This window comes from Tripterygium wilfordii, chromosome 6 (assembly GCF_013401445.1).
Source record: "Tripterygium wilfordii isolate XIE 37 chromosome 6, ASM1340144v1, whole genome shotgun sequence".
Lineage (NCBI taxonomy): Eukaryota > Viridiplantae > Streptophyta > Magnoliopsida > Celastrales > Celastraceae > Tripterygium > Tripterygium wilfordii.
This window is the reverse complement of record NC_052237.1, coordinates 8,979,297-8,999,490: the sequence shown is the minus strand read 5'-3', so window position 1 is coordinate 8,999,490 and position 20,194 is coordinate 8,979,297. Positions and strand designations below refer to the sequence as shown.

General features: G+C 35.8%; 2 protein-coding genes across 2 annotated transcripts; one reads left to right on the top strand and one right to left on the bottom strand.

Annotated features, from left to right (window-relative positions):
- The first annotated feature begins 1,145 nt into the window (after positions 1-1,145).
- On the top strand, positions 1,146-5,764 carry LOC120000887 (putative lipase ROG1). The gene is made up of 10 exons (XM_038849054.1): positions 1,146-1,511; positions 1,624-1,691; positions 2,417-2,487; positions 2,719-2,988; positions 3,141-3,301; positions 3,641-3,696; positions 3,869-3,921; positions 3,997-4,126; positions 5,238-5,335; positions 5,444-5,764. Exons 1-10 carry the CDS (start codon positions 1,270-1,272, stop codon positions 5,513-5,515), a joined length of 1,221 nt encoding a protein of 406 aa, XP_038704982.1. The 5' UTR covers positions 1,146-1,269; the 3' UTR covers positions 5,516-5,764.
- A 1,128-nt stretch (positions 5,765-6,892) lies between these two features.
- LOC120000838 (CSC1-like protein RXW8) lies at positions 6,893-15,421 on the bottom strand. Its single transcript, XM_038848997.1, has 11 exons — positions 15,044-15,421; positions 14,130-14,544; positions 13,759-13,905; positions 13,272-13,335; positions 12,967-13,176; positions 11,418-11,612; positions 10,085-10,383; positions 8,958-9,234; positions 8,379-8,654; positions 7,496-7,729; positions 6,893-7,409 (listed from the first exon to the last, which is right to left on the bottom strand). Exons 2-11 carry the CDS (start codon positions 14,408-14,410, stop codon positions 7,218-7,220), a joined length of 2,175 nt encoding a protein of 724 aa, XP_038704925.1. The 5' UTR covers positions 14,411-14,544; positions 15,044-15,421; the 3' UTR covers positions 6,893-7,217.
- Between the last annotated feature and the right edge of the window lie 4,773 nt (positions 15,422-20,194).

Below are 20,194 nucleotides of genomic sequence, written 5' to 3'. Positions count from 1 at the left end.
TTTTTGAAATGATATTTTTGGAATAAAATTCTTAATATTTTTAGAATAAGATTTTTGAATTTATATTTTTGAAATGTTAATGTATGACTGGTAGATTTGTGTCTATAATCACTTTGACCTTCAACAACTCATTGAATTCTACCATGCTTTCCTGTCACCACTTACATGTTTCAATACCAAATGGGCTGAATTTACTTAAACATTAGAACAATACAGCATGAGAAAAGCCTCTCATGTTTTGTATGTTGCAATCCAAACAGACTACTAAACCTAACCAAACTCTAAACATGCACAATACATCAATTAAATACTACAAAAACACACAAAATACATCAAAAACACACAAAATGATAAAAACACATAAAAATTCCCACAAAATGATGGTAATTAGTGCCAAAAACACATAAAATGTTTTCAAACTAAATACTACAAATGAATTTCATTAATTGAGTAATATCAAAACACTCTCATAATTAGCAATACATGACCTTTGAGAAACCAAAACAACATCAAACCACTCCTATGAAACATTAAATTCCCATACAATTCAATATAATTTTAAAATTATTTGAATACTGTTATTAACTGTATGAGTGTGGTTGTGGGTCTTAAAGTGTATGAATGTGGTTGTGGGTATTAAAGTTTTACAATATATTTATGTGTGTGGTTGTGGGTCTTAAAGTTTTCTAATATATTTTAAAATTTTCTTTTGTCTATGTAGGCTTTTTTGTTAAGACGTCCACGTGGCACCATGAATTAAGGAGAAGCCTTGTGGATCCTCAGTTATATATATATAGATTGATTGATGATATAATAATAACGTGTATAATCCAGCGTCGACCTTCTATTGTCAGATAAGCAATTTTCGACTTTCATTCATCGACACAATTATTTCGGAACATAAATAATTAATTTTTTAAAACTATAAAATATTTAGGATAAATTTTAAATTTTAAGATATAAACGAAAAAAAATGAAACTTTGAGGACATAAACTATTTTTAGCCTTAACCAATCCGATGTGCGACTTTGTAAGTGGTAACAACTTCAGAGTTGAAGCAACGGCCAGCTTACGCTAATTCATTCCCCCTGGTCAATCAAATACACCAGAAAAACATTTTAATATTCATAATTGTTGACAAACGAGTGAACAACGATCAGTGGTCGTTGTCCCTTGCCGCGGTAGGGGACTATTTGAACAGCAAAACCTCTCGCGCACCACACCACACCAAACCAAGAAATCCTGTCGCGACGTTCTCTCGCGCTCTCCATGGATGCTGTGGAGTTGGAAGGAGGTTCTAGGACCGCATATCAAGTTCCAGATGAACGATCTGATGAGATCAAAGACAGAGACAGGAGTAATTCAACTGATGATAACGACATTATGCCCAAAGTTGGGTGTTTGAGGACGGAAACGGACGAGAAGGGGAATTTTGATTTGCAGGTTGACGTGGTGGGAGAGCCACCCGAGCCGTCGCACCTGGTTATTATGGTCAACGGCATCTTTGGCAGGTTTGTTTCTGTACTTGATTTGAGTTTTATTCTTCATTGAAGGGAGAATGGATGACTGTTTTAAATTGTTTGGTTTGAGATTTGGTTTCATATTTTGTCCTTTAGAGTGCAGTGCCCAGGACTGGAGATATGCTGCCAAGCAGTTTCTGAACCAGTATCCCCGAGATGTAATTGTTCACTGTAAGTTCTGTTTGACTATTGTAACTTCTCTAGTGATGTTTTCATCATTGCTATGCCTTCTATTCAGAAAATTCTTGTTTGCCTTTTTAGTAATTCTTTGTCTCTGAGTGATGACATTTGCTTCGATATTATGTTGAAATTCTCAACCCAAACACGTTAAAGATAATATCCGCTCTGAGCCATGGGCCATATCACCAATGATTCTCAGGGCCAAAAAATATGTCTTCAATGTGAGTGGAGCTGTGTTTTGCTTATAAATCACTCGGTTAGGTTACGCCAGATCATGTGAGATTTTTAGTCTTGACAGTACAAAATATTTACGACACATTGTTTAGAGAAGATATCAAGATAGAATAGAATTGTTCCATGTTAGATCTATGGGTCAATTGAACTAGATATATTTCTCTCTGGATAAATTTCATATTGGCTTTGAACAAAGCAACAAAGGGAGAGAATTTTGGCAGGTGAAGCTACATTTGGATTGAATTATTTAGTGCATTTGAAACTTGAACACGTTTGCTCTTTTATCACTTGGAACTGATTCCACAGATTGTGCCCATAGATCTTATATTGGCAACAAGATATTCAACTTTTTTAACCAATGTGTTCAAGATTTACTAACTTATGCTCTCTTCAGGTTTTTCTCTGATGCAAAATTTGACATTTTCTGGTGTCATTTGCTGCCATTGAGAAACGAATTGTATTTGTTTGATTTGAAAATGCAGGCAGTGAATGTAATCCTTCAATGTTGACATTTGATGGTGTTGATGTAATGGGAGAGAGATTAGCGGAAGAGGTGTGTATTGGTTCGTAAATGGTTCTGTTTTATTTCACTACTGCGAAAGATCATTCCTTTTTCTGTTTAATGATACCGGCTTCTCCTTCCCCCGAACAAACCCGAGGTCTCTGAATGTACCAAAGATGTGCCCCTTCATGCAATTATCCTAATGTCATTTCTTGTTGGTATTAGAAAAATTGATAAGTTTTCACACTAAGCTATAAAACTAAAAGTGTTGTTTGTTTTCAGGTTATATCAGTCATGAAACGTCACCCAACCGTTCAGAAGATATCGTTTGTTGGCCATTCATTAGGAGGGCTGGTTGCTAGGTATGCCATTGCTAAGCTCTACGGGCAAAATCTCTCAAGGGAAATCTCTCAAGGAAATGGAGCTTCCAGAACTGATGGATCTAGCGAAACGTGCCACGAAGAGAAGTTTAGAGGCAAAATTGCTGGACTGGAGCCTATGAATTTTATAACTTTTGCAACCCCACACCTTGGCTCGAGAGGGCATAGACAGGTGTGATTCAAGGAGCCTAGCATATTTATCTTCAACCAAGAGTTCCTTTTAAATATCATTAGAGGGATATGAACCATTGCAACTTTTGTCCTCTGATCACATAGGCATCAGATATTTTACTTTCGTTTCATCTTTTTTTGTGGTCTGTCCAGGTACCACTGTTTTGTGGTTTTCACAGCCTGGAAAAAGTAGCTGCTCAAACATCATGGCTTTTTGGTAGATCTGGAAAACATCTGTTTTTGACTGATCATGATAATGGAAGACTTCCTCTTCTTCTTCGGATGGTTAGTGATCAAGAAGACCTTAAATTCATGTGAGTTTTTAACGACTCATGATTTCCCTGCTAAATTTCTTATTGCAACGAGTGATAAAACTAAACACGTAAAAGGGTAAACAACTCTCATGCACAAGACTCTCTTATAATATGTGGTGATGGTGTTTCCAGAAATTGAACTTATGACCTTTAAGTTGCAGCCCTGCAACTCTACCATTGGGCTACATGCTCGCCTATATTGAACAAAAGAAATAAAGATGGTAATCGAAGAATACAAATTCATTAATTATTAAATCTAGTTCCATAACCATTTGGTACTCCTCGAAATATTTGAACATCTACCACATGCATTCATCTTATCAATTTGTCTCTCTGCAGCTCAGCTTTGCAATCCTTCAGACGTCGTGTTGCCTATGCAAATACACGTTTCGACTGTATCCATTTTCTATTCACGGATCATTCTTGTAATAATTCTATATATGTATACTTCTTCACAAAATTATATTCAGATACTTTATGGATTTTCAAATGGATAGAGAGTTACTCTTACTGAGTTTATTGTTATTGAGGGTAGTTTTTATTTGAAGAACTTGACACCTATTCTAGATCTTGTGGGTTGGAGTTCAGCATCCATTCGGCGTCGGAGTGAGCTACCTGAGGTAACTAGTAAAAACTGTGGAAACTTTTGAATTGGTTTTAAAAGATGTGCCATTATGATTTTTGTGTCCTATTAGAGTAAACATCTCTCACGAGACGATAGGTACCCCCACATTGTACATGTAGAGACATCAGAAGCAGCTACCTCTGAAAAAGAAGTCTCTTATGAGACCGAAGGCAATGGATGCAAAAATCTTGACATGGAAGGTTAGCTTTAACTCCATTTTCAAAATGACTGATAAAGTTATCTTTCCTAGTCCTCAGCTTTTGCACTGAGCGGAAACTGTTTTGATCTCTTTCCCATAGTCTATCGTATATTTCACTAGGAGAAACTAGAAAGAAAGAGAAGGAGAAAATATGTTCCTAGTTCCCATTTTTTTAGTCGTGAGATGCTGTCATGGGGTGCAAATTGTTGTGTATTTTCAGTCCTGACCAACTTTCTGTTTAAATAAGGAGAGAGTTTGATTGATCTGGGGCGATTCGAGCTCCGTGGTGGGCGCTAGGGTCTGGAAAATTGGGATTCAGGTTTGAGAACTGGTGATTAAAAGTTGCACGTTTGGGTAGGATTGCAATTGAAAGAATATTATAGACAATGACCCTAATTCTTGTTAGACAGTTGCTTCCTTATATGAAACCAAATAATTAAAAATTGGACTTGAGTCAACATGTTGATGCCCTAGTACACAATCACAACCCACATTTTCTTCTGTGTGGAATGTGGTTATTCTCTATGAGCAGCACAATTTTATTTTCAACAGATCACAAAGTATGTTTTAAATCTTGGTCTGGACTGGTATTGTTTCTGATCATATCAGTGGCAAATCATATGATAACAACTACCTTCTGTGCACCATCACTCTTCTCATAACTGTTGGAGACCACTGATTAAATTGCTTCTGATAATTCATTGGTATGATCTCATTGTAATGTTCTTGCAAAATGATGTAGTTAATTACAAGTAAACCAACTAGTAGGATCGAAAAGTCATGATCTCATAATTGCACGAAATCTGGCCGAGAGACTCATTTCGATGTGGCTGTCAAGGCTAGTGCTACGCCACCAGCCCACCCTAATTTAGTCAAATTCCTTTTAGTGTTTTTGGACATTTTTGTAACTTCCCGTTTTATTTTTTTTTCCTTTCATTTAGGTTGCAGCCGCCTAAGGACTCATTATCTTGTTGCTTTGAAGAAATTAATTAAAACTTTGAAAGTGTTTTCTCTGTGGATTTCCAGTATTGGTATCTAACCAACTAACCATGCCTTTCTCAAAAGTAATTGTCACTTTTTTTTTTAACCTTTTTTGACAACCAACAATGTAGAGGGAATGATCAGAGGTTTGACAAAAATGAGCTGGGAACGGGTTGGTGTCAACTTCAGCGGAATTAAACAAAGAATTTTTGCACACGGTACCATTCAAGTAAGTATGTGCTCGCTTCAGCAAAGTGAAGAAGCTCACAAGCAGCATTTTAGGACCTTGATCTGCTTTGTGGTGACATTTCTTCTAATTTATCTGCTCTGTGTTCAGGTGAGAAGCTACTTGATCAATTCGGACGGGGCCGATGTAATCCAACACATGATAGACTATTTTCTCCTATGATAACAGGTGCCATTTCTTGTTATATTAGTAGAGCTACTGTTACTCTGTTTTTCAAAATGTATCTGACGGGACATGCATGGGAGGGAGGGAGGCCATATTGAAGTGAGCACACCATGTTGTGCAGAGAGCTTTTTAACCTCTGTTATTTTCAGGGGGTTGGGGGTTTTCAGTGAAAATTATTTATTGTACCCATACACGTATATGCATGGTTGTATTATTTTACGTATATTAAAAATTTCCAAAATCTTATGATTTTACGATTCGATCTTATCTTCCATCAATCTTACGTAAGATTTCAATCTTGACAATCTTGCGTATATGAGACGTGTTAGTCGTTTATTTGTCTTAATGAAGTTGAAGTTTCAGCCTTTTCTTTTTTTTAAAAATTATTTTTCCTTCTTTCTTTGGTGTTTGAATGTGGACCCCTAAATGTGGAGGCATCAATCCTTCATCACTCAGGGTTTACTTGGATTGATGTTTAAATAGTTAAAGTAAGTAAGGTCAAGAAGCAAGAAGTAACTCCATAGTGATTGGATTGTAAGAGAGAGTTAAGTGGAGTGAACGAGAAGGAAAATTCCTCTCACTTAACTCTCCAACTCTACATTTTGTAATTTCTTAATTTCAGGGGTTTGGTAGGTGAGAGAAAAATTTGTTTATTATTTCGTTTTTCACTCATTTCAAAAAAAAACAAGAAGATATTTTTGTAACTCACATTTCTTAACTCTCCTTAACTAGGACTGGGCATGAGTCGGTATTATCGATCAACTGATCCATTATCGGCCAATCGATAATCAAGCGTCAACCGACCCACGGAGTCTGGCCGATAATGGCACCCAACCATGCATATGTGGGTCGGTTGATGGTTCTTAAAATACCCAAATGTAGGTTGACCGATAATTAGCAATCAACCGATAATTAAAAATAATTACCGAATTAGACCACTTTTATTACTTCTTTCATGTATGTGCTGAGCTTTAAATAGAATAGCCCCATCATTTAAGCTTCTAATAAATAAGAGAAAACGAACTAAACGCCCGGCCAACTAATCTTTACCTATTTTCTGGCAGGTACCAGATAAAGAATTGGCAGGATTACTAAAAAAATAATAATAGAGAGCATATGTACAATCTGAAAATTAAAAGGTATAATTGATTGAGTAAAAGTAGCATTAGTAAAACAAACTCCTTAAGCTCATAACCTATTTGCAGGAGGGGAGATTTGATCAACCATGGAAAACATTCTTCGAAAGCTCTTCAACTCCTTTACCAAATAAAAACAAAGTGTATACACTATAGAGGCTCTAATCCTTGTTGTTTTACCCACAAGTACAAACTCCAACAATATGCAAAGAAAACAACAAAAAAAGGGGAAAATAAATAAATTAAAACCTCTTAGATACAGTATATTTCTTGGTATCTTGAAAGCTTGTAAGTTCATGTTTTGAGCAAAATCCATGCAAGCCAAAATTAATATATATACATGCATGATCCAACTTTACAAATCGACAAATGTAAAAATGAATGAGCTTAGTTCAATTCAAACTAAGTCGTCTTTCCGCAGCCCATAATACTTGCTTGACTATTGACTAAGATCCTTACGTTAAAATTGAAAGGCATAGAAGCCAAGCAGTAACCTTTTGCTTTCGACATCATACCTGTCTTTACAGCTCCAGGACCCCGAATGCTATCCTGATCCCAATTCTTCATGTTTCCAGCTTCACGCGAGGATTTATAGCCTCTGGATCTTGGATGTTGCGATCTCCTTCATTCATGTTTCCAGCTTTACAGAAGTCTTGAGAAGTTAATGCAAATTGGCAATATGCTGAATGCAACTGTCGATAAATGTCTTCCATTCTCCCGCATATCTCATCATGTCTATCCATCTCGATAAGAATCTGAAAAAAAAGGTAAATAATCAAGCTTTAAGGTATTCACAGGGGGGTAGAGATTGGAGAACAAAAACGATTGTTTTCTTTGATACCTGTGCGGCGATCTGTTTAAAGGTAGGTTTAAACCGCTGTCTGCAATACTCATTAAAGAGGAGGGTCAAGATAACCAATGGAATGGTGAAACCAGATGCAACAGGTGATCGTTTAATTCCAAAGACCCCAAGAGCTATAATTTGCGTCAACACCAATGAAAAGATGGTTGCATTGTGAACAACAGGCCAGTATTGTCCCCCACTATCATATTTCGATTCATACACATGGAGAATCTGACAAAGATGCAGCATAAAAAACACTTGCTAAAAAGAGAACTGAAGTAAATAGATCAATTATCCAAAAGGAAAAACAATATAGAATAAACGTAAAACATACAATAGTATATGTTTGATTCTAATTGACAGTTTTTTTAGAGAAATGAAAATCTTCTACGCTGCTACAGCCGGTCTACATCATTTTCGTAAAACATGCAATATGTATGAATCCTTCTCAAATTGAGAGATTTTTTTTATCCCAATATCTTGCTAGCAAGTCTACACTATCTATGACATAAAATTTACTCTAGCCAACCCCTGAAACCACAATCCACAGAAACAAAAATACAAAAAAAGAAGAAGAAAAAGGTCAACTACCACCAGCCACTAAGACTTTAAATCAATTTGGAATGACATAAAATTACTGTGTGAGTAGCCCAATGTTGGGTCTCGTTTGTTGTGCACTTGTTTGGCCATCGGAGTTGCCTAGCCCACACGTGAGGAGAATGTTAGAATATATATATATATATATATATATATATATATATATAAATGTCCCAACCCAACTAGTTAACTTATTGGGTTGAATGGAAAAAAAAAACGATTTATTCAAATAAAATCTAAATAATTTAATGCAGACAGAAATAATTAGAGTAGAACTGCTCACCTGGTTTCGATATATAAGGTTCGCCAAAATAAAGTAAATTAATAAGAAGGGCAGTATTAGAGGTGCCATAATGGAACAGGTGAAGCCCAGAAGCCCAAAAACTAAGACTCTTGGAACCTCCGTATGATATGGAAAGGTCAAGTTACAGGGTGAATCTTCCTTTATTCTGAGTATAAACTTTTTGACCACGTTGCAAAATAGTGGAAAAATTTGCATGAGTTCACATGATAGGCTTGCCCAACCCGATGTTAAAACATAAGTCATGAAGAAACTGGCCTGCAGATAACCAAAAATCAGAGACACGATCAACAAAAACCTTACAGTAGCATGAAGAAACATAAGCGCAGCACGGAAGGAAACCACATAATAAGAGTAAACAAATCTGCACACATAATTACAGTCGGCAATTCTGTTTCCTCTATGAGCTTACATGTAGGGTAATGATAACATGGATGTCTACTAAGCGTCTTATTTACCTAATACTTATCTGAAGAATTCAGAATATAACAACGAAGCACATGACATAGCATAAAAAAGGCACATCACTACAACACAACTTAAAAATCACATATAGATCACCTGTGTTGGCACTGCCCTGGCCAGTATGGCAGGTATGTCTCTTACACTAGAGAAGGCGTTCAATTGCTTGAGAATAGACCCTGAGAGAACATTAACGAAGAAGACATTCCAGATGTTGAAGTATAAGACTTTCAAGCATGCACTCTTTTTCCTTCCACTGTGGGAGACAGATCCCTCCACTGTTGAAAACAGCATCATCGTCGGTGGAACAGTATACAAAAACAACATCAAAATCACACTTGGTAGGTAACCTGTTACCAGCTGGTTGATGAATTTCCTGCAAAAGAGCACAAAGTTTACAAGTGTGTTTAGAGCCTGTTAAGTGTTAACTGTTAACCAGCCACACTTCTTTCATTCTTTTTCTTTCTTGTTTTCATCCTCCTTTGATGATGCTAAGATGTTGATAATAAACAACACTGCAAAAGGAAAACTGGAGAAAAGAAACTCCAACGGTGGATTTCAGATTTTATGCAAAACTCTGTGACTTCATTTGTAAAATTAGAATGCAGCTCACTTTCACTTACTCCAGGACTCTATTTCAGAAGCAGACACTATGCCTGAAGCATTAAAACGTCAAAAGAACTTAAATGTTTTTAAGCAAATTATTATTATAAAAGCAGACCTGAACTTCCACCAAAAAACACAACATAGGGTTCTTATGCATATAAGAAACAAACATGGAGTGACGCAACAATGCATAAGATAAACTTGGAACTTGGAAGCGTGGTAGAATGCTGTTACCCTTGAAAATTATAATAAAAGGACCTACATCTAACCCCAGCACGACATATTGTAGAGTGTCACTTGACTATATGTTACTTTCTATATATGTCATTAAGAAAACTGAACTAATCTATTACAAGTTAGTAGCCAATGCCTGCAACCCCAAACTAAGTAGCAGTAATCTAAGCAAAAGAAATGGAACAATAATAATCTAGCTCTGATATTCAATTCTAGTTGATTCATCATTAGATCAATTTCTCTAACAACCCATGGGATTCCCATTTTATTTTTACAATGGCAAATTTCAATGCTAAATGTTCTGTCTGCCATACAAAGAAACCATGTTAAAAACAAGTGCAATAGTGCCCAATAGATGGCAACAACCACAGCAAAATAACACGCACTTGCTTAAAAATCCTCGTAAAAAGGGCAATGCCTGAGCCAGCTGCTCCAGTTGAGTCAAGCCTTGTACGAGTGTGACAGGTATAAGGAACACGAACATGAAGACAATAGCTGCTAGAAGCGTTGCTATCTTACGGAGCCACAATTGCTTATAAGGTATAGAAATGTTTGACCATAAAAGATCATTCTTCTCCGGGGCTAATTCTGTAACCCATAACATGGGGTTTGATGATTGAAGCACCTGAGCAGCAAGAAAAGCAGCATAGCGTGTCTTGAAGAAAACAAATGCAGCTGGGCACTCCTGTATAAAGTGAATATAAAATTAATAATACAGTAGAGCAACTTTCACCGAAGTTTGTAAAATAAAGCAATTCATTTTTGCTCACAAATCTCAATAAAGAAAGTCAAATTTTATTGCAACCAACGACGGATCATCAACCAAGACCTTTTCATTTACAAAGCCAAAAGATCAAAATTTCTCCAAAACAACTCTGCAGACAAAACCATAAACACCACAAACGTTTCTCATCACATCCTCAGTAGCTAGTATTATCAGTTATACTAACTGCTTAAGTTGTATAAAGAAGAAGCAATTCATCCAGACAAAATAATATCAACATTTACTGAGGTGCAAACATATAAGAAGGTTTAAGAAGCTCCTATGATAGGCATTCACTATGGACTAAGCTGAATGATTAGAAAGTCAATCCAGTCTTAATGTCAAGTCTGTCATGAACTGATTATGTATGACCAAAGGAAGCCTGATATTCAGTGAGAAGCATAACCAAATTTCATCAGACTCTCACTTCCTTCGTCCTTCAATCATTGCCCTAATTGCAAATGATGTCCATGGAGCATCTTGTGAAGTTACTTACTTCCACCCCCCTGCGCCCCCCCCCCCCCCCCCCCCCCCCCCCCCCCCCCATTTTTACTGGAAAAAGATCCTACACAGGTATAGTTCTCCTCCACGTTTATAAACCTCTTCAACGACAAGAGAGGCAAAATAGTACATAAAAAAAGCAACAGCACAACCACATAGAGATTACAAAGACTATCAACAGGTTAGTATTAGTTAACACCTTTAACTCAGTACTTAGTTAACTCCAACAAGCTATAAATTTGGAGCATAAAACAAGAAGGCAAGAAGCACTAATTTCTGGACTCCGTGGAGGCAACGCCATTTCAAAGATGGAAAAAAACATTGTTGTTAACTAAAGCTTTGGAAACATAAACAAATAAATGAGCAAACAGTATGCAAAATAAAATTGGGAAATCTTAAATAAATTACATATATCCACAAAAATGATTGATAGATATTGACTCAGAAAATGTTACTTTGTCTCTTGAAGCTACACCCAGATCAGCAAAACCTGCTGTTTCCTTGACATTCTCTTTAACTGTCTCTTCCCTAGAAAGGATCTTAAACTCATTGACACTTCCTCCACAACATCCAGATGGTATCAGGCATGGTTTATGAGCATGATCAGGATAATCAGCTGTCAACATCTTGATCATCTTCTCTGCATCACTCTGCAAATAGAGCATCATCAGGAATCACAAAAAATTACATCACACAATCTGGAAAGACAGCAAACAGAAGAGAGTATGGTACAAAAACTTAAAAGCAAAAGGATATATGAGAACACTTGGATTTGACTAGACTCATCTCCGTAAGACCTAATGTTGACACATGTCATAACCAATCTTTTTTCTTTTGAGCAGCACCATGAAAATCTAATTCTTGTCCTAATCCTCCACTTTGGAATTAGGATAGTTCTAGTCATACCTAAGTACCAAATAAATTCAAATAACTCATGGATCAAAAGCTGATGTCAGCATCAATGCAACTAAAAAAGAAATAATGACCAGTAGGAAGTATCAAGCAAGGTAACACTTCATAAGACTTCCACATACAGGATTTAAAAATTAGAATATTGAGTTTAATAGGGGTATAGCTATTAAAATACCAAACAAAATCCAAAAAAGAAAGAAGAGATAATTATCTGAGTGGCAAAAGATGGAGTCAGCAAATGGTAGTTCATGTTTACACAGCACTTATGTGTCATAATTTAATGCTTGAGAGTTGAGACAACTTCCACACTGAGATATGATTTAAAAGAAGAAGTTATGAATGGATAGAAAATTTATGCATAAATGAAAATGCATGATGACATGAATAATCTTATGGGGCATACCAGAACTTTTAATACCCTGAATTACCACCCAAATTTACCAGATTATCAATAGATTCAATACCAACCAAATAATGATGGTCTCAGAAATAATCCATCATACACAACCTAAACATCATTCTGGTAAGATAAGCCCATAATATCCAACATTCTGCCCCTTTCCAACATAAGATCCTATGACCTTTTCTAAATTCATTCAAATTTCAATTTCAATCCAAATTAAAAAAGACGCCGTGTGAATATAGTTGCTGTCAAATAACGTGTCTCTAGACTGGCAGGCATTCTCCTCATTAAAATTCAAATTTAGCTCCTGCACTAACCTTTAAAAACTGGTGGTTTGGTGTCGGTGGGTTTTCTCTTTTTACTGAAACTGTTTTCTAAGAAATAGCTGCCCTGATTTATAGGAAATATGAAAACAATAAACCTTATTTTCACTATTTTCTTAAAAACATATAGGTCACTTATTCGAATCTAACCAAATGCATTTTTGGCAAACTAAGAAACTACAAATGGAAACAGAATATGAAAATGCACAAATACTTTCCAAACCAACAACCTCTCATTGCCTGTACATCAACCCATAGAGTATCAAACTATCGCTACATATAAAAAATTTCAGAAAGAAGTAATATAAGAAGCAGTATTTAAGTCAAAATAAAAAATGCTCCAATCATTTAAGTCAGAGGGCACACCATCAGCTTCTGAACAGTGCCAGATCGATACACCATTTGGTGAGACAAGTAGCTTGATGCATAATAATTGGTAAAGAATTTTGTCAAAGTATCACTGTATGATTCCCCTGAGAGCCACGGAATAGCACGAACAAGAATGGCAAAATGACTTGGCTTTGGGGGAGATCCAATTATGTGCCCTAACCTCATCTTACTGATACTTTTGTACTCCTACAAAAAAGCAGCAGTTATCAAATGGACATCAAATATCAATGGAACATCTATTTGTACAAGAAGAGGTAACAAATATAGTTTTCCATCCTTACGAAGTAGAGAAGAATACAAGCTGCGAAGGATATGATGTATAAGGCGAGGCAATGAGCCCAGAGCCTGAAAAAAATATTAATGCATAAAAACAAACACGTGAGTGAACTATGTTCAAATATGTCAAACATGAAAGTGGAAGAGAAAAGCAAAGGAAAAATCTGCAACTATGGAATGAAAACTACCACGTTTATAATTAAAGCAAAGATTTAAACGGCCATGACTCTAAATAAGTTACCCTCAAAGAACTGCATATTTGTATGATAGCACCACAATAATGGCTTTCCAAAACCATATAATAACTTCCAAAGTCATTTGGTCAAAACAAATGCAAAAGTAGACTTTGGGAAATGATAGCATATGAGGTCCTAATCTTTCTCTCAAGATATATGTTGAAATGCCTAAACCACTAAAGCCTAGATATGAGTCAGAGCTAAGAAGATAAGTTTTTTGACCTCAAAAAATTCAAGTACAACATAAAGCTCGTACCATTTGGAACCTTCTTTGACATTCCCAATAGTAAAAACCTCAAGTGATTCTGATGGAATTTGCTTGTGAGGCATTTCTTGGCCGTAATAATTCACTGGAAGCACCAGAAAAAGACAAATGATAGCAGCAATGGAGAATATTCGGATACTGTAGAGATAGAAGAAAATAGTATAGCGCTGTTAGTAAAATAGAACAGTCAGAACTAAGTTCTATAAATACAAAACATAAGAGATTATTTTAATTATGGCTGAAAAATGACAACCTTATGAGGAGATATTTTATCATTATTACGCAGTACGTGAAAGAATAATCTATGGGTAAAGTAAACAGCATTGTTTGCATAGTTCGAAGTTTGGAAATAGTTTAATCACCTGAACACAAGTATCCTCAGAAAAACAACAGCATCCATGCCACCAACAAACATTATTTCTTCTTCAGAGGTTTCCCAGGCCTTCACTATCCAACTTGGGGAAGGAACAAATCTATCAAAACATAAAGGATCTAGGCGTCTCACTCTTTCTGAAGCAATCCTCCGACCAAAGTACACATTTAAATTGCTCGGTTGCTTTCTCAAGATGGAATATAACGAAATAAGTGCCACTGAGACGCCTATGTTAATGCCAGCAGAAGTTAAAAGGGCATTAAGGTCCATGTCCTTCCTCTATATAGCAAACCTAACGAATTTCATCAATGATGAACACAGAATAGCAGAAAGAGAATGGCCTGATTTAACAAAAGTTGAGTCCCTCAGATGCTTACAAGTCAGTCCCTCACCGTATACGTACCCTGAATATGATATAAATGTCAGCCAAAGGAGTTTCAAAATATAGTCAAACTGTATGACTGACATAGTGGAACTATCTGTAGCAATACACACAAAATCAAAGAATTTAAAGTAAAACGTGAAATTTGTCAAAATTTTGATGCACACATGCCAAACATATTTTGCTTTCATTCAACCTTATTTTATCCAAACCAAAACCTCATCAAAATTCCGACATCAAGCCTAACATAACATAAACAGGAGCATATAAAGTGAGAGGCACAGAGAGATTAAGGAAAAAAGAGCTCTAATAAAAGCCTGCGGAAGTCTCAAATCTATCATCACACATTCTTCCACGAAGCACAATATCACAACTCAATCGCTTCAATTTAAATCAGTCGGTGATAATCAACAGGCAAAAGACAAACCTAAAAAAAAAAGAACAAAACAGGATTAAAGCAGTGACTAATCCTTCGCAACGACCATGAGAAAAAACGAGTGAAAGAATGAAGAACACGGTACCTGTCACCGACTCCCCCAAAAACAGTTATCACATACTCCCAATGCGACTCGGATTAAAGAAATTGAAGACAAAAAGAAAAGCTAATCAATGAAATGGCGCAGAAACGTAAATCCGATTTGCGCTTGAACTTGTACGCCATCACAACGGTTTTGCTTCGGCTTCACATAAAACAAAAAAAAAATTAATTACAGGCGACGCAAATTCGGATCGGAACCCTAGATTTTGGGATAAAAACTGTCAAGGTAAGGGATTTTTGCATAATCCGGGTAAAAGTAAGAGATTAGGAGGAGAGCATGCTATGTTGGTTATCATGGCACGCAAGTTGATTTTGCAAATAATTGCATGTTGGGGACGTTTTTGGAAAAAAAAAATATTCGAAGTAACAATACACGTTCTCAATTCGGAATTTGTGCGGGAGATTTGCGGAAGCTACGGCACCGCCACGTGGCCGACGTAAAAGGCAGAGAGTTAACCGTCCAAGCGTATCTGGAAGGTACTGACGGGACAGTGAAATGACAATGACTAATCTGTGATGATAATCTGCTGCGTCCCCGATCTATACAGATCTCTATACTCTCGAGTCCGTTGATTAAGTTGAAAACTCACCCGCAAGAGGGTCCTACAGCCACAGTCAAAGTTAGAGGCCTAACTGCTCTCCCAATTACTTAAATCACCTTCTCTCTTTTTATAATTTTTTTTCTCTTTACAAACCCCACCATATTGTTTGGCCCCGTTATCTGCTAACCCAACTCGAGAATGGATGAAGTCTGGGATAAGCTCGCCTATGACAGTATCAGCCCATAAGCCTGATAGCAGACATTTGCGATTCTCAATAAAAACATCGAGTCCGTTGATTAAGTTGAAAACTCACCCGCAAGAGGGTCCTATAGCCAGAGTCAAAGTTAGAGGCCTGACTGCTCTCCCAATTACTTAAATGACCTCTCTTTTTATAATTTTTTTTCTCTTTACAAACCCCACCATATTGTTTGGCCCCGTTATCTGTTAACCCAACTCGAGAATGGATGAAGTCTGGGATAAGCCCGCCTATGACAGTATCAGCCCATAAGCCTGATAGCAAACACTTGCGATTCTCAATAAAAACATCAATGTTAAGAAGGCCTCATAGCCAAGGTCAAAGTAAGAGGCTTAACTACAATAAAAACATCAATGTTAAGAAGGCCTCATAGCCAAGGTCAAAGTCAGAGGCTTAACTACTTATTAAAATGGAGGTTTATCAGGGCAAATGCAATGGTTTCTTATTTGGTCTCACCTTTATTACACAAAAAGTGAAGTCAAACACGTATTTTTATACAGCTACATCAGCAAAACACATCTTCCAATACAACCATATCAACAAAACACAAATTTCTATACAATTTCTCTTTCCACCCAACATGGAGGCCAACAACATTCCATTCCTCCATATTATCCACAACAAAACTACACCAAAACATCAAATATCAATACATCCACATCATCAAAACACTTATCCCAATATAATCACATAAGCAAAACACATTTTACAATACAACCACATCAGCAAAAAACAACATCTTTGTTGGTCCAATAACACTTTACCATTGCATTTGCCCTCAATAGTAGCACTACCCCCTCCTTATATTCCACAAGCAAGGAACTCTACTCCATGATGTGGTATTCTCATCAGATTATGCTACTTGATCTCAACCCGACCCGACGGGAATTTTGCTACCACAATTTCAAGTTTTAACTTTATCATGGGCCATTTAGTATGGATTATGCCCACTTATATACCAGAAGGGCGTTATTGTACCATACATTCAAGTTTCGACTTTCTCATAGCCATAGGGCTTAAATAATGGATCAGGCCTAGTTATATTATCAAATGATCCCAATCAATTCAACACGTTCATATTAGACAACATAGTCACAAATTGTTTGGGTCCTTTTTTGGTATATCATGGAACCTCTATCCAAAGTAGGATTCAAAAGGGCCCATTCCGATAGAGTAAACTCTGGATCCCTGCACTGTCTTGAAAATTTTCCTTATATGAAGGCTTATTCCGTGGAGAGAGGTTTCGAAACTTATAACCCACGAATTTACATGGAATTTTAGGAACTAACTCAGTCAATCTTTGTGACTAAACCAAGCCGCAGATTCCTCATCAAAAAAAATAAAGTGCTAAAGCCACATATGGCAAAACTCACAAAGGATGCATACATTTTATGCAATGAAGGAGGCACTGGCTGCTATTTGATTTCATGTTATGAGCAAAAATTATAGTGATTTATGCTTTACTTTTAAGCAACAATTCAATCCCAAAAAAAACTGAATTATAGTTAGATTACAAATAAGTATAATAAATGAAAAATAACAAAATTAAAGTAGCCTAAAAAGGGAAAGGTCTTGCCTGAATGCTGTCCTAAATGTAAGTCTTTTATTTTTTTTGTTTGTTTGTTTCCCCATTGAAGTGCTAATCTTAAGAACCAATTCTATGCCTGATTGGATGCTGGGAAAGATACACTTGCCTAGTGGATCCCAAATTACAGAATTACTTGTAATTTGGTTTTAACCAAGTGGCTAATTATTATTTAACTAAACAAGCGGCCAACCCCGTTAAGAGTACCAAAGTGGCTTCTTATAATACAAAAATGTTAGGAATCTCAATAAAAAACATTTCAGTTATCCCAATAGTGAATCTTATCCCTTGATTGATGTAAGTGTAGGAGCCCACAAAACTTGATGATTGAACCAAAAAGTGATACATCCACTACTGTGATAACTGGGATGCTTTTTACTGGAATCCCTATCACTTCTGCTTATAATACAAAAATGTTAGGGATTCTAGTAAAAAGCATCTCAGTTATCCCAATAGTGAATCTTGTTCCTTGATTGATGTAAATGTAGGTGCTCACAAAACTTGATGATTGAACAAAAAAGTGATACATCCACTACTGGGATAACTGAGATGCTTTTTATTGGGATCTCTATCACTTCTGTTTATCATAACTGCTTCTCCACATGCTTAAATTCTTTAAGCACATATAAGCAAGACAAAATTTGCGTACAAAACGTTATTTCCTCAGTCCTAACTCAAAATGCAACATATAGCAAGTGCAATCTCTTTCGTCGACATCAGTTTAGTCAAGGGAGAGATTCTGAAAATAACCTTTAGAGTGTGTTTGGATTAAGGGATTTGGAGGGAATGAAAGAGAAATGGAGCTTCCTTCCAATTCCATTGTTTGGATAGTTTAGAAAAAATTAAGAGGAGGGATTTGGAAGGAAGATTTCATTTAATTTTTGTGAAAATTCTTCCTCCCTAAAATGGAGTCATTTGGAGGGAATGGATGACTTATTAAGTTATAAATATGTTAAAAACATATTTTACCATTGTAAATAACACTCTAACATCAAAAATAAGGATAAATTATTAAATTAAATTAATTTTCTTTTCATTCTTTTTTATCCATCCAAACATGAGAGAGGGAAAACTATTATTCCTTCCCTTCCCTTCCCTTCCCTCCCCTCCCCTTCCCTCCAAATCCCGCAATCCAAACACACTCTTAATATATGATGTTTAAACGATGAAAGGGAAGTAATAACATCCAGCTCCTTAGAGACACCCTACAGGCTCCGTTTGGTAGAGCAGAAATATTGATTTTCAATGTTAGTGGAAAAGCTGTGGAATATACTATGAACCGTTTGACGAACTAAAAGCTTATGCTAATAGAAAAACTGTTGAATTAAAGTATTATAATATTATATTTTACGATTTTTATATTAAAATTTGTTATTAAATTTAATATTAGATTAATATAATTTATTAAAATTAATTTTAAGCGTAAGTAATTTTACTAAGAAAATAATTATTTTTAGGGGTTTTTATCCATAAAGACAAAACTTAAAAGTTGTATTCCAATAAGGACAATCTAAAAAAACCTTTAGAAAAAAGGACAAACCCTAACAACTAACCAAAATACCCTCCCTCCTTCCTCCTCCTCCTTTCTTCTTATTCCTCTTTCTTCTTCCCTGAGCCACCATATCTGAAGTTGGTCGTCTGGTCATCATTTTCGACGAACGAACTATCGAAATGAAGCTCTAGGTCAGCCCGATCAAAGCCCAATCAGCACTAACAGTAGAAAATCACTTGAGTCGTCGAAAAAGCTTAGTGAAATCACGGCCACCATTTGAAAAATAGCTAGATCCTGCCAATACGGCCAATGTCGACGACCATCAATACCTCCAATCAACTCCACAGACCAATGCACATCACCTTTGAGTTTTTATTTTTTTTTGAACTCTTTTTTTTCCATCTGAAATCGGATCTAAATCTGTAGATATTATATCTGTTTCGTATATGATATTACATCTGTTTCGTATATGATATTATATCTATTTTGTATATGTCAATATTATATATGTTTTGTATCTTTCAATATTCTTCTGAAATCGAATATAAATATGCAGATATTATATTTGTTTTAGATATGTTATGATATGTTATCGATTTTGCTCCTTTTGGAACTTCAAACAGATAACATTTCATTAAAAACAGATAACATTTTAACAAAACTGATAACATTATGACAGATATGAAATTAATCGAAACAAATAACATATCACCTGCAGTTTGTAGATCTCACATCAGAACCAAAAAACTATGAAAATCACCACAGAAACTGTCGAAGATAATGATGTGATGACAGATCGAAGGAAAACAACAAGATCTACATGTCTCGTGGTGAGTATGCATAGATCTAGTTCGAACACAACAAAAATCCGGTTGAAAAATCACTAAAAAATGTCATAGAACTCTCGAATAAGCCACGAAGGATGAAAACAAAGCTTCCGACAGCGTAGCAAAGCTTTCGACGGAGATCCAAGATGAATCATGTATAGGAGGCATGTGACATGTTTGAGGATGAAGATAAGAGTATTTTGGATAATAAAACCATATATTTTGACTTGTTGTCCTTTTTGGAATATTAGTTCAAATTATGTGGACTTTATTGAATAAGACTTTTAATATTGTCCTTATTGGAACAAAACTTTTCAATGAGAGAATTATCCTTAATTTTCCCTTATTTTTATTAAGTATTATATTTTATAATAATTTTGGTATTAATTTAATATTCAATTTATAATATATTAATAAAGAAATTTTTGAGTA